Source organism: Zingiber officinale, chromosome 9B (assembly GCF_018446385.1).
Source record: "Zingiber officinale cultivar Zhangliang chromosome 9B, Zo_v1.1, whole genome shotgun sequence".
NCBI classification, from domain to species: domain Eukaryota; kingdom Viridiplantae; phylum Streptophyta; class Magnoliopsida; order Zingiberales; family Zingiberaceae; genus Zingiber; species Zingiber officinale.
This window is the reverse complement of record NC_056003.1, coordinates 115,768,574-115,782,160: the sequence shown is the minus strand read 5'-3', so window position 1 is coordinate 115,782,160 and position 13,587 is coordinate 115,768,574. Positions and strand designations below refer to the sequence as shown.

The 13,587-nt window shown below is 34.8% G+C and overlaps 2 protein-coding genes across 2 annotated transcripts; both read right to left on the bottom strand.

Moving 5' to 3' along the window:
* Nucleotides 1-2,039: 2,039 nt before the first annotated feature.
* On the bottom strand, nt 2,040-3,701 carry LOC122024457 (protein trichome birefringence-like 3). Its single transcript, XM_042583091.1, has 5 exons — nt 3,275-3,701; nt 3,032-3,203; nt 2,750-2,949; nt 2,520-2,678; nt 2,040-2,459 (listed from the first exon to the last, which is right to left on the bottom strand). The coding sequence occupies exons 1-5, from the start codon at nt 3,685-3,687 to the stop codon at nt 2,126-2,128; spliced, it is 1,278 nt and encodes a 425-aa protein (XP_042439025.1). The 5' UTR covers nt 3,688-3,701; the 3' UTR covers nt 2,040-2,125.
* A 1,191-nt stretch (nt 3,702-4,892) lies between these two features.
* LOC122023656 (glutamate--cysteine ligase A, chloroplastic-like) lies at nt 4,893-12,815 on the bottom strand. The gene is made up of 16 exons (XM_042581897.1): nt 12,695-12,815; nt 12,290-12,614; nt 11,489-11,639; nt 11,122-11,229; nt 9,168-9,260; nt 8,333-8,416; nt 8,095-8,163; nt 7,951-8,021; nt 7,787-7,855; nt 7,177-7,270; nt 6,928-7,017; nt 6,766-6,846; nt 6,574-6,666; nt 6,281-6,361; nt 6,118-6,187; nt 4,893-5,316 (listed from the first exon to the last, which is right to left on the bottom strand). Exons 2-16 carry the CDS (start codon nt 12,595-12,597, stop codon nt 5,228-5,230), a joined length of 1,551 nt encoding a protein of 516 aa, XP_042437831.1. The 5' UTR covers nt 12,598-12,614; nt 12,695-12,815; the 3' UTR covers nt 4,893-5,227.
* Nucleotides 12,816-13,587: the final 772 nt, after the last annotated feature.

Below are 13,587 nucleotides of genomic sequence, written 5' to 3'. Positions count from 1 at the left end.
CTTGGTTCAAATTAATTTCTTCCATGCGCAAATTATATTCATTTTAAAACTATTTGTATCTAAAAAAATATGAGGGGCAATTTTGATAGAAAATATATTCGATTCTAGTATAAAGTACTGATTTTAAGAAGAATTATACTCATTTTAATATATTTTCTATCAAATTAAGCACGATTTTTTTTCCACCTGAATTGGATGGAAAGTATACTAGATTTTCTTTAAATGGTACTCAATTAAATGAAAAATATACTAGATTTTCTTTAAACATACTCAATTTAATAGGAAAATATACTCAATTCTAGTGTAAAGTGATGACTTTAAGAGAAATTATACTCATTTTTAGATTTTTTGTACTTAAAAAATCCGAAGGGTAATTAGGTAACAATATTTATATGAGAAAGTTGAAACAAATAAAATTTTACATGAGTGGAAATAAAGTTTTTTATGATTGAAGACTACATGTAAAATTAAAATTATGATTGAGAATTTTTTTCTAATTTGTATAGACCCTTTCCATTTTAATTAACTCAAGACATTTTTTTTTAATAAACCGGTTCATAAATGCCAATTTGTCGGTCCAAATCAATTTGACCGGAGTTGGATATGTCGACTTTTCTTGGTTCAAATTAATTTCTTCCATGCGCAAATTATATTCATTTTAAAACTATTTGTATCTAAAAAAATATGAGGGGCAATTTTGATAGAAAATATATTCGATTCTAGTATAAAGTACTGATTTTAAGAAGAATTATACTCATTTTAATATATTTTCTATCAAATTAAGCACGATTTTTTTTCCACCTGAATTGGATGGAAAGTATACTAGATTTTCTTTAAATGGTACTCAATTAAATGAAAAATATACTAGATTTTCTTTAAACATACTCAATTTAATAGAAAAATATACTCAATTCTAGTGTAAAGTGATGACTTTAAGAGAAATTATACTCATTTTTAGATTTTTTGTACTTAAAAAATCCGAAGGGTAATTAGGTAACAATATTTATATGAGAAAGTTGAAACAAATAAAATTTTACATGAGTGGAAATAAAGTTTTTTATGATTGAAGACTACATGTAAAATTAAAATTATGATTGAGAATATTTTTCTAATTTTTATAGACCCTTTCCATTTTAATTAACTCAAGACATTTTTTTTTAATAAACCGGTTCATAAATGCCAATTTGTCGGTCCAAATCAATTTGACCGGAGTTGGATATGTCGACTTTTCTTGGTTCAAATTAATTTCTTCCATGCGCAAATTATATTCATTTTAAAACTATTTGTATCTAAAAAAATATGAGGGGCAATTTTGATAGAAAATATATTCGATTCTAGTATAAAGTACTGATTTTAAGAAGAATTATACTCATTTTAATATATTTTCTATCAAATTAAGCACGATTTTTTTTCTACCTGAATTGGATGGAAAGTATACTAGATTTTCTTTAAATAGTACTCAATTAAATGAAAAATATACTAGATTTTCTTTAAACATACTCAATTTAATAGAAAAATATACTCAATTCTAGTGTAAAGTGATGACTTTAAGAGAAATTATACTCATTTTTAGATTTTTTGTACTTAAAAAATCCGAAGGGTAATTAGGTAACAATATTTATATGAGAAAGTTGAAACAAATAAAATTTTACATGAGTGGAAATAAAGTTTTTTATGATTGAAGACTACATGTAAAATTAAAATTATGATTGAGAATTTTTTTCTAATTTGTATAGACCCTTTCCATTTTAATTAACTCAAGACATTTTTTTTTAATAAACCGGTTCATAAATGCCAATTTGTCGGTCCAAATCAATTTGACCGGAGTTGGATATGTCGACTTTTCTTGGTTCAAATTAATTTCTTCCATGCGCAAAATTATGACTAATGGGTCAGCAAGTCAACATCGTTGACGTGGACTTTGGCTCTATAAGTCCATACTTAGTTCCCAAGTTAACTCGTTTATTCTTTTTATTATTATTATTATTATTATTATAAATAATAATAAATCCTAAAAATATTTATATAATACTTTTCAATTAAAGAGATTAAAATTCAATTTCCATCCAAGCAAAATGATTAAAAACATATATTTTAAAAACAAATCAGGAAGAAAGGAAATGCTTCATAGATAGGCATACAAGAGTTGGTTCCAAATGTCAGGGACTCCGGGTAAACACCAATGGATGCAATCGGCGTATCGATGTGGATTCTTCTTTTGCTCATCCGATAAAACTTTGCCGTCCAATTGAGTGTACACCGAGACATGTGCATCGATCCGGTGATCCGTAAGTTGTGTTACATTGAGGACCGTCACCGGCACCTTCATCCTCTCTACCACATCGGTCACCGCTTGCATCATTTGCATGTCGGTGCCACTTCCCGAAAAGCCTCTTCGTGCCACGGGCATCGTCTCGTTGTAGCATTGGATTCCATCCTCTCTACCCCAATCCAAGCTCCTACAAACTTACAATTTTAGAGGGGCAAACTATTCAAATTGATCAAGGAGACGACTAAACCTTGTGTGAGACGGCGACATTGTGGCAAAGAAGACTCTTGTGGTGTTAGGATTGATGAAGGAATCGATCCAATTAGCCCATGTCTTGATACCAAGTCTATAGGCAATCCTACGATCTAGTTCATCGTAACCTTCCTCTCCATTCGCGAATGAATGCCACCTACCATCAACGGAAATGTTACGGTGCAAATACTATGAAAGAGTTTGTGAATGATAAGAGCAAAGACTCACGAGCATTTTATGCTTTCGACACTCATCCACCATGTGTAGGTACTGAAGACGAGAATGTCCACCCCTACCCAACTTTGAGCATGGGCGGAAATGGAGTCCACTCGTAGAATTCTTTTGTTAGGGTCGGGAACGATGTATTTGTCGGTGTTGGATTCGACGATAAATGGTGTCCAATAGAACTCGATCGTCGCGTTGTAATCCTAGGTTTTAGTATCAAAAATTTGAAAGAGAAAACAAGAAGAAGAGAACCAAAGGAAAGGATCATGAGAGATATAATAACACCTTTGCTTTGAACCAACAATTAGCTTCATTCCTCTTGATGATCTTCCGTTTGGGAGGTATGTGAGCTTGTATCAAGCACACAAATGATTGCCATTGAGCTCTTTGAAGTGAGTCTCCGACGAACATCAACCTTTTCCCTCTCAACTTTTGTAGCACATTTTCAACATTAAATCTATATAAAAAAGAGAGAAGAATCAATAACATGTTTTGGTGAATTGCGTTAAACCCTGAATCGATCATCACCTTGGCAATGTGCAATCGTCCAACTCCCACTCCCAATACAAGTACTTGTCATCCGGTCTCCCGTTCCTCTGGCACACTAGTTGTTTGTCTAAATAAGGGCAACTTTCGTCGGTGTAGGGCATCTCCTTGGAGCTATTGAACACCCATTTTCCTTTGGTGGTGCTGCACTTCTTTCGTTTGAACTCAATTTTGTCTTCCTCATCCACCACAGCTTCGCTAGTTTCGCGTGAACTAACATCTCTCTCTACGGAGGTAGAGGAGGAGGAGGAGGAGGAGGCGGCTTTGGCTTTAAAGGTGGATGTGCCAGTGAGCACACGAAGGTCCTCAGTGAAAGTTGCACTCATCAAGGCAATGACGGCGATGATGATGATGGCGAGGGAGAGAGGAGTCTTCCCCTTGGGCGGTATCTTCATACTTGAGGAGTGAGTGAGGTGATGGAGCATGAAGATGCTCTAGGGGTTTATAGTTGTAATTGGTGACATTGAGTAGGAGTGAAGTTAAAGGCATGTCGACTTGGCTCTTGCACCAACTACTTTAATAACCATTTTGAACATAAGTCTTCGTGGGGTATAGTTAAGATGGATTTGGAAAACGATGAAAAAGGTAGAATCTAGTTGTGTTGTATGTATGCATTGAGTGTAGCATAAAGCAGATTCAAGATTGTCGAATCTCGAAAAGGTAACATAAATGAGATCGCTCGAAGTAGCGCAGCATATTAAGCTCGGTCTTTCATTTGTAAGATCTTTCAAGTTGAATAAATTGTCCTGGTAGATGTTGGAGAATATTTTGTGAGAGTGAAAATTTTTTCGGTTGTTAATTTGTTATCTTGTATAGTAAGCGATTAGGTATCTCAATGTATATCGTCAAAGTGAGAAATTTAAATTTTATGTATGACCACACGATAAGGAAAAGTGATGTGATATTTAAACAAGTAGTTGATGTTTGTGTTTGATCAAATTGAAGGGTCCGTTGGTTGGTTGGTTGGTGGAGCCATGGAGAAAGCCCTCCTTTTCTAACTAATTTAAAGAAACTAATAATTGGAAAAAAAAAATATTTAAAAAAAAAATCTCATTTCCATTTGTGTCTTGATCAGATAAAATTATGAAAAATATATATGTGAATCAAAGGAGATTAAATGTAATATGATAGGATGAAGCTGAAGATGGTGGAGTCTGGTTGAGGTAAGACCAAGAGGAAGAGGGATGCAATTTGGCTAAGTCTTGGGTAACTCCTTTAGGGCGAGTTGGCTTGGGAGGTGTCCACAGAAATTTTAGTAAATTACAAAAGCACAAGTCATTGACAACTAACCCCCATTGTCTTCGTCATCCCTGTAAAAGCATCCACCGACGAATTGGCAATACTTTAGTCATCCCTGTAAAATCATCCAACGCCGAATTGGCAATACTTTACTCGTGAATGCAAACCATCCAAAGCAGAATCAGCGATACTTTGCTCATGAATGCAAATGGGATTTTTCCACCCTCACTCGCTTGACCTTGACACAGTCTGTGCCCTAATTGCATGTGATATCAAATGAACATTAGCAGGAAGTAAACAACTCCTTCCTAATCTCAACTGCTCCAGACAAAGTATTCTTGCTAACTAATGACGAGGAAAGTTGATCGCTAACTGACATGATACAGTTGAGTCAATGAAGGAAAGAGGGGGAAAAAACGAGTATATGATACACTTATTTCAAGTTCAAAGTTTGCCACAAAAGATAAAATACACAGGACTATAGCACCTTCCATCAGAGTTCGCTAAAAAGAAATCACTTAAGGATACAGTTGTAGTTCGTTCGCAGCAAGCGAAGTTGAGCTGTATATCAACCTCAAGCATTGCCTTTATTCTGCCAGTGGACAGAATGCACAAGGTCATAGAACGGGTGCTTTGGCTGAATCAGGAAGGTAACCACTGTTGTTACATGTATGCACTTGGTATCAGATTTGCTGGTTAGTACAGCAACTCATCAAAAACTGGATCAACACTTCGTCCCCATTTTCCATGGTATAACTCGAGAAGCTTCTCGGCTGGAGTTATGCCTGTTGAAAAAAACAAAGGATTATTCATACAAAGTGATTATTAGAAGTATAAATGCATAGGAAACTGTTAAAACAATTATGAGGCGGTGCTTGTTAAAAGGATTGGAATTTGATGATTGTTTATGATCAGCTTTTAGGAAGGAATGAAAATATGTCACTTCGTTATGTTGCTCACTCTCATATGCAACTGAATGCACTTCCAATGCCCCGTGCTCTCAGTCGCGCACGAAAAGTGAGCACCATAACAATTATATATATATATATAGAGAGAGAGAGAGAGAGAGAGAGAGAGAGTTTTGATATGTTGCGCCGTATGCGCCTCCGTTGCGCGATTGAAAAAATTACACTTGATGCACATGGATGTGCACCATAAGGTCAGTAGGATAACAATTACACTTGATGCACACGGATGTGCACCATAAGATAAGTAGGATAACATTCTCCGATATATATATTAGCAATTACAGCCTTGATAGATGATAAATGAAAGAGAGAGAAAATAGATCAAGATGACAACATGTTCAGAGAGGATGATTAAATCTACTAAAGTGAAAGGTGTAAAAAATAAGAGGCCAAAGAAATATGAGTCAATGTCATAAAGAATGATTTAGCTAATGATATACCCTTGCATAGAGCTCAATGGAGTTGTAACATTTTTGTAACTGAAACCCAATACTTTGTGTAAACACAGATTGATGATGCCGATGATGATGGTGATACGCACAAGAGAGACACAAATTGTCCACGCAACTACACTAATACATTGAATATGACAATAAATGAGATGCAAAAGGTGTTTACCTGTCCCAACAATCTCAGTGACTTCTTTTAAAAAGCCAACTTCTTTATATCCTCTTCTTTGGAGTCCATCCTGTAAGATTTATACAAGACACTTGTGAACTTCATATTCTAAAATTATATGTATTTCCAAGCATTTAATACAATTAGTTGTGAACCGATTGACCTTAGCCAACTTCAGAACTTGTTCAGCCACGTGTCTTAGTGTTCCATCTCGGAATGGAGTCTTCAAACCAGTCACAGGAACCTGTCGAGCAAACATCATAGTAAATTAATAACAATTTCCTTAAGAATCACAGAGTAGTTATGCATACGGAAATCGGTTGTTCATTATATTATGTGAACTTCTAGTAGTTATGTGTAAGACCAAATACAACTAGAAAGTAGAAACCATGTTCTAGACTTCTAGTAATGAATACTGTGGATTGAAGGCTACGATGTTCCAATTATCTATTGCACCTGTTTACGTAGCATCTCTCTTTCCTCCTGAGTCCAATCAAAGGTCAGATCCAAAACATTTTGTAAGGCAACTTCATCATACAGCAAGCCTACCTGCACAAGTGACAATTTTGGGGCAACCAGATAATCTATCACCAAATTCTTCAAAAAAATAAAATTGATCATAGAAATACTTGTTTATTCTAGAAATACCCAAAAGGCAGGCAAGGCACATAGTCTCCTCCAAGGACCACCATCAGCGCCCCTCATTTCCAAGTATCTTTTTAATCTGACCTGTAATCCAGGGATGGATAGCGATCATTCTCTATCAAAAGGAAAAAAAATTATTACATAAGATGATGAAGACAAAGATACCTCAGGGAATATAGTTGTTAGGTGATTCTCCCAATCATTCAGTGTTGGAAGCACTCCTGGAAGTGAAGGAAGTTTTCCTTGCATGAAGTCCTGCAGATATATGATTGAGAGATTATAATGACTAATTTTCTTAAAAAAAGCCCATATGCAGAATGAAATAGTCTACAATTCATACTGCATACTTTTCAATGAGTTCTAATAAAGGTATGAAGGACCAAATAAGAAGGTAGATCAAGTGAAGATAGGAACCTTGAAGGACATCCCACTACAATTGACATACTTCTTATTCCGGTAGACGAAGTACATAGGAACATCCAGAGCATAGTCAACATATTGTTCAAATCTGTGAAAAGTAGAATAAAGGTAGTTACAAAAGTTCAGTACACATTCAATTCAAGACAATAATATGTTTACATGATACACAATAGATAATTGTCATATTAGATCCTAAAAACAAAACATCTAAAATAATCATATCCTGAGGGGTAACAGAGTTACAAATAATACAACGTAATAAATTTATTAAGGCAAAAATAATAGCTAATCATAAGATACATAGAGTTTTAGTATTGCAGCAGAACTGCCTTAGTTTCTCTATAGAGGGCAAATTCTAATGTATGTCACACAAATTTCACAAAATTATCATGCAACTAGAGGAATATTTCTAATTGAAACACTGTTAGATCTATTTTTCATTGTTTTGTATCACTTTATTGTACATGGATCTCTCATGCCTGCTTATCTTCATAGTTTCATATCAAATACCATATTTACACTCCAGCCTTATTAATTACCAACAAAAACAAACAACCATTTCCACTGTCACTTATAAAAGAACAGAAGCAAACAAAAAAATTACCCAAAAGAATCATCAAAAACAAAAGGCAACATTCCAGTTCGGTTATTGTCAGTGTCAGTCCATATTTGGCTGCAATACACAAACAATGATGATTACTCAAAATGAATTCACATTAGCCAAATAAGATTAAACATGATGTGGGGATGCATGGTGTTAATAGCAACCTTCTCATGCTCAAATAACCATTGGGCTTTCCTTCAATGAAAGGCGAGTTAGCAAATATTGCTGTTGCAATCTGGTTCAATAACAAGTTAGAAAAGATTAGTAAAAAATAACAATTATTTTAGTTGAATGAATATAGTACCCACAGGTTGCAAAGCAAGACCAGCACGGAACTTCCTTATCATGTCTGATTCAGAACTGAAGTCAAGATTAACCTGTTTGTATCAAAATTCATGCAGATATCTCATAGTTCAGAGCAATATAAGTTGAATAAACTGCAAGAATACTGTGGTGTGAAGCCCGGGAATAAAGAAATTTGGAATATTGAAAAGTATAATAATCTAAGGATGGCAAACATATTTCTGTGACATAAAGGTAATGTACCTGAACTGTACAAGTCCGGAACATCATGTCAAGTCCAAGAGAACCAACTTTTGGCATGTAGTTCCTCATAATCTCATACCTTCCCTGTGAAGGATTTATCTCAATAATACTCTTATTTAAAAGTACCCAAGAAGCTTTTAAACATGGTTGTGAATTTATTAAATAATGACCCGTAGATGTTGCTAGTAAATCATAGGACAAAGAATCAGCATTTAACGATTCATTCTCGCATATGCTTCACTATTATTTGAGGGTATTAATATGATAAAAAATACACAAGTAATAAGTACAAGATCCATTAGTTGATTCCAAGTGTGAAGCAAATTATGGCAGCCAACTTGCAACAAAACTTGTTATTGACAATAGAGATCTGATAGGCAAGTAAAAAAACACAAGTTGACCCATGCATTGTGCAAGAGAAACTGTTGTCATATCTTAATTTTATAATCTTATTCTTTACAAATAAATAAATATGAGAAAAAACGGAGAGTAATGATTCTTCAAATGCAACTGAGAGTAATGGCATGCCACATATAATAGAAAATCATGTCATATCGATATTTCAAAGTTAACCAACATCCAAACATGCTTCATCAATAAGCAATTATCTGTATGGGAAAAGCTTGTTTGGACTGTAAAGAGGTAAAGAGAAGCAATTATCGATATTTCAAAGGTAACCAACATGCATTTTAATAAGAACAACTTAGTAATCCACTGAGTGTGATCACAAAGTATTGTAGTATAGATAAATTATTGGAGCATAAATTAGGCACGCCAAATGGCATGAACATCCAATATTAAACAGATTTAAGATACACCAATATAAGACAAGTACCTTGGGCATTATAGGAATGTCACTGAGCCTCCACTTTGGCTGAAATCCAATTCCTAAAAATCCAATTCCCATTTCCTCAGCCACTGCTTTCACCTATAAAAAAAATATTATAATAATAATAATAATAATAATAATTAAATAATTAAATAAAGAGTAGGTAATGTGCAAAATAGTTGAATGCTTGTCATTCTACAACATTCAAAATTTTCTATCTTGTGGAGGCACATGCCTAAGAGCAAAGAATGAAAACAAATAGAACTTGCATCTAATATGTAGAACGATTAATGCATAATAAGTTTGAGATGTAACCAAGTTTAAAATCTCGACCCATACCGAGGTTTCGGTCTCAGACCAGAACAATACGACTTCGGTATCGTATCATGCAATACCAATACGGTTTCGATATTTTTTTATTTATATATAGTAATTATTAGATAAATATGTTTACTATGTATAATTTAAAAATAAATTGTATATTGATTTTATATAAATTCTCAATTATTGGACAACTTAATAAAGTTAGAAAAAACAATTAAATATCTTAATATTCATTGATCTAAATTTTAAATTGATTCTAAGATAATATATATATATATATATATATAAATTAATAAAAAATACTACGTTATGTATAATAACTATATAAATTAATTATTTATTCATTTAATTCATTATTATTTTAAATAATATATATTTAAAATGATAAAAAAAAATGAGAATATTAATTAAATACTAAAACAGTAAAAAATATATTAAAAAATTATTAATCCGATTTATTAGATTTTTTTAATTTTTTAGAATTTTTAAATAAAATTTAAAACAGTAAAATTAATTTTCAAAATATTAATTAATAAAATTTATTATTTTTTTTAAATTTTAAATATGCTTATATTTTATTAGGATAATTTAATTATAATTTATAAAAGTCTCTTCAAAATATCACACTTAAATTAGAAAATGTTTGAATTAATTAAATTGAAATATTTAATTTTTAACATACCGTCTTCATGGCACGCTCGTCCAGCGGCGCCGGAGCGTCGCAAGATGCCTCCGGCGTCACCGGATGAGTCCCGCAACTCCTCCAACAACGCCTACAAGGCGCTCGGGACCGTCTAGCGATGCCGGAGGAGTCCCGTGACTCCTCCAGCACCGCTTGCAAAGCGTGCGAGACATCTGGAACGCCTCGGGACATACAGCAAAGCGTGGTTAGACAAGCGCCTCTAGGATGCCAAGGCTTCCGGCAACACCGAAGGCATCTCGCGACGCCTCTGGACGCTTCCGAGCCGCCTCCACTTGGTCGCTGCCTTGCTCACTGCCTCACTGGATGCCTTTGTCGATGATCGCTTGCTGGATGCCTTCGGCGCTGCCCCTCCCCTTCCTTTTGTCGCGTGACGACGAGCGCACACGATTCCTTCTATCACGTGATGCGCGTGATGACGCAGGACGAAATTGTCGCTAATCTAGTGTCGGTTTCGGTGCACGGGTGGAACGGTAAATTTCGCCCATCCCACGCACGGAACAAAATTTTGAACATGGGGTATAACATAAGCAAATATACTCTTAAACACAAGCAAATAACATAAGCAAATGTTTGGTGGAGAATATCTTGTTCTTAGAAAGGCAATAGAAAATCAAAGCTTAACAGTTGAATCAAAGTGGAGGGAAATTCAAAAATGATGTCAAAAAATGATAGATCTTTATGGATTTACTCTAAAATAAAACAAGAAATCTGAAATTTTTCCCAAAATGTTTGATCTTTTATCAAGTATTATATGTAAAAACTTTTGTGACAGATAGATTCCTTAAGAAAGTTTACACAATGCAGAACCCTTCAGGCGGATAAAGTACAAGAGGAAGTTTTTATTAACTAAGCACTCAACCTAAACACTCTTTTAAGTACAGAAATAACTCAAAAATTCCTAGCTAAGAGCAACTAATTATACAAGAAACTAACCTGATAGAGGTGTGAATTAACCTCAGCACAAGTTTGATGTAGCGTTTCAAGTGGAGCACCACTAAGCTCAAATTGGCCACCAGGCTCCAAAGAAATACTTTGTTTGTCCTGCATGGAAGCCAAGCCATTTTACTTAAAATGTTGGAGAAAATACAAGGCCATGAACCTTAATATTCCGATTACGTGACAGATTCAAGCTCTATTAGAACAATAATTTGATTGCTGAAAAGAAATCAAAAGACTAAATTGAAATGTCAGATAAGCTAGTTAGACTCCCTGTATAAGACAACAAGATATTTCAAATTTTGTATGCAGATTTTCATTCACTATGCAATCTTAAACACTTAAAAGAGAAACATTTTATCACCTGTTTGAGACCAATAATGTAATTCTCTTCCATGACTTTATCCCAATCAAACCTCTCTGCCAAACCATTTAGCAAGTCTGCAATCTGCTCATAATTCATTGGGCGCAAAGTTTCAACTTCAAAACCAAACTTTTCATGTTCAGTACCAATTCTGTTTCAGCAAAAAAACATACAAGTCATCATAACAATATGACCAACGAGAGTGAAATGTCTCTTTAAACTTCAAAGATAAACAAAGAGGCATCCCTTCCATATGGAATAGAAAAAATGAAACAATTCAACAAGTACAAGGAAATTAATTTTCATAAGAAACAACATCGATAAACTATTGATTCCTAGAGGCCAGCTCCATGGATCTTTTCTCAACATTGACCTCTATGTAAGGAGATGAATGGAAAAAAAACAAATCCATAAACAAGGAGCCTTAAATAAGGAAATAAAGCAGTTTATTCAGGGTACAATAAATGGACAAGATTAATTGGCAATATTAATACGAAGGAAAAAAATCTTCTTTGTTCCTGTACTTCACAAGGATACTAGGACAGTAACCAATACAACCAGCCAAGTCTTCCTCGACTGAGATAATTAACAGGATATATATTTAGTTCCTACAGAATTCCATATACTAATCATTCAAATAAAACATAATAATTGGAAAGGAGAAACAAAATCACATCAATAGAGATCCTGCATAAACTTCTGTACATCAAATGCATGATCAGAGGCAATCCATATTTATCCACCAACGATCCCAGGAAGGACTAGCAGGCATAGCAGAAAAGCCAGATGAAGAGTATATACCTCCATTTCTCCTTGGGCTTGCAACCCGAAGCGAGATACCTCACGAGATCGTCCTTTGTCAGCGGCTCCGTTATGACCACGGCATCCTCCGTCGGAGGGCTCGCGGCAACAACCACACTCTTCCCTCTTCCGGACACGAAACGAAACCCTCGAAACTTCCTCTTACCATAAAATCCGAATCCCTCGGAACTATTCCCCCGCGCTCGAATCTCCCTCTGCCTCGAAGCACCGCCCTCCGGTTCGGAGCTCGCGGAGAGAACCCCGGAGCAACGGATTCGGGCGACGTGCAAGCTGCACACGGTCGCCATTTCTCCTCCGCCCAAATCTGTGAAACATAACGTCCAAATCAAATCACCTCAACATCAAATGAAGAACACAATCATAGAAGAGGAAAAAAAGGATTACCAGTAGGGTTTGCGTTGATTTTCGCTGCGATTTGTCCGAGGTGTAGGGTTTCCGCCTTTCGAGGAAAACGCGAAGAAATCGAAAAGCGGAAGGTGCTGAGAAGACGGAAAGGAGAAGGTATAAATAGGGGCTACGGGCTGCTAGATTGCCAAACGCAACTCTCTCGGATCCGATACAATGTCCGCAATAGCGGTGCGTTATTCAACTCGCCGCCTCCACTGCCAAGTCAGCAAGGAAAAAAGTATCCTTTACATACGGTAGGAATTTCTCTAAATATTTTTGATCGCCACTTCTCATCATTTTTTTTAATATTCTACTATTTTAAATATTTTAAATTTTAAAATAAAATATCCCTTTTAAATATCCTCATTGGAAATACTATTAAACTTTAACCGATTTAATACTAAATCAATTTGACTTTTCAGTCAATCCAAATCCAACAGAGTACAGAGATTATCCTTTTTCAAACAATGAACTAGCAATATGAACTTGTTATATTACTTTGGCTAAATCTAAGAATATAATCTTTTTATTTGTGAGGAGATTGTTTATAATCGACTACTACTATTACTACTTCTTGGCCAATTAGAAAGTCCCTATCAATGCTTCTTGAACTATATATACAGAGTTACCAACCCCACCCAAATATAGAAACCCTACAAACGAAAAAGACTACAGGAAACTTTATTTTTTATATAAATATTTATTCAATTTTTATGGAATGGGAAACAAAAGGTCTCTCCACCAAGTGGCCCCACAAAAAACATGAGGGGTGCTTTGGAGTAAAAGTTAAAATACTTTTAAAAAGTTTTTTTAATATATATATATAATTATTATTATTATAAGTTGGACAGGAGGTCCACTGATGTGACGTGGGCGCTTACGTCGGCGTA

Bases quoted from the DNA above. Each gene is read 5' to 3' on its own strand.
- LOC122024457 (XM_042583091.1), bottom strand. From the start codon at position 3,687: ATGAAGATACCGCCCAAGGGGAAGACTCCTCTCTCCCTCGCCATCATC. The intron at 3,204-3,274 runs GTGATGATCGAT...TTTTTTATATAG, and splicing joins GACGATTGCACATTGCCAAG to ATTTAATGTTGAAAATGTGC. The intron at 2,679-2,749 runs GTGAGTCTTTGC...CGTTGATGGTAG, and splicing joins GTCGAAAGCATAAAATGCTC to GTGGCATTCATTCGCGAATG.
- LOC122023656 (XM_042581897.1), bottom strand. From the start codon at position 12,597: ATGGCGACCGTGTGCAGCTTGCACGTCGCCCGAATCCGTTGCTCCGGG. The intron at 11,230-11,488 runs GTGATAAAATGT...GCTTCCATGCAG, and splicing joins ACATTATTGGTCTCAAACAG to GACAAACAAAGTATTTCTTT. The intron at 7,018-7,176 runs GTTCCTATCTTC...ATATATCTGCAG, and splicing joins GTAGTGGGATGTCCTTCAAG to GACTTCATGCAAGGAAAACT.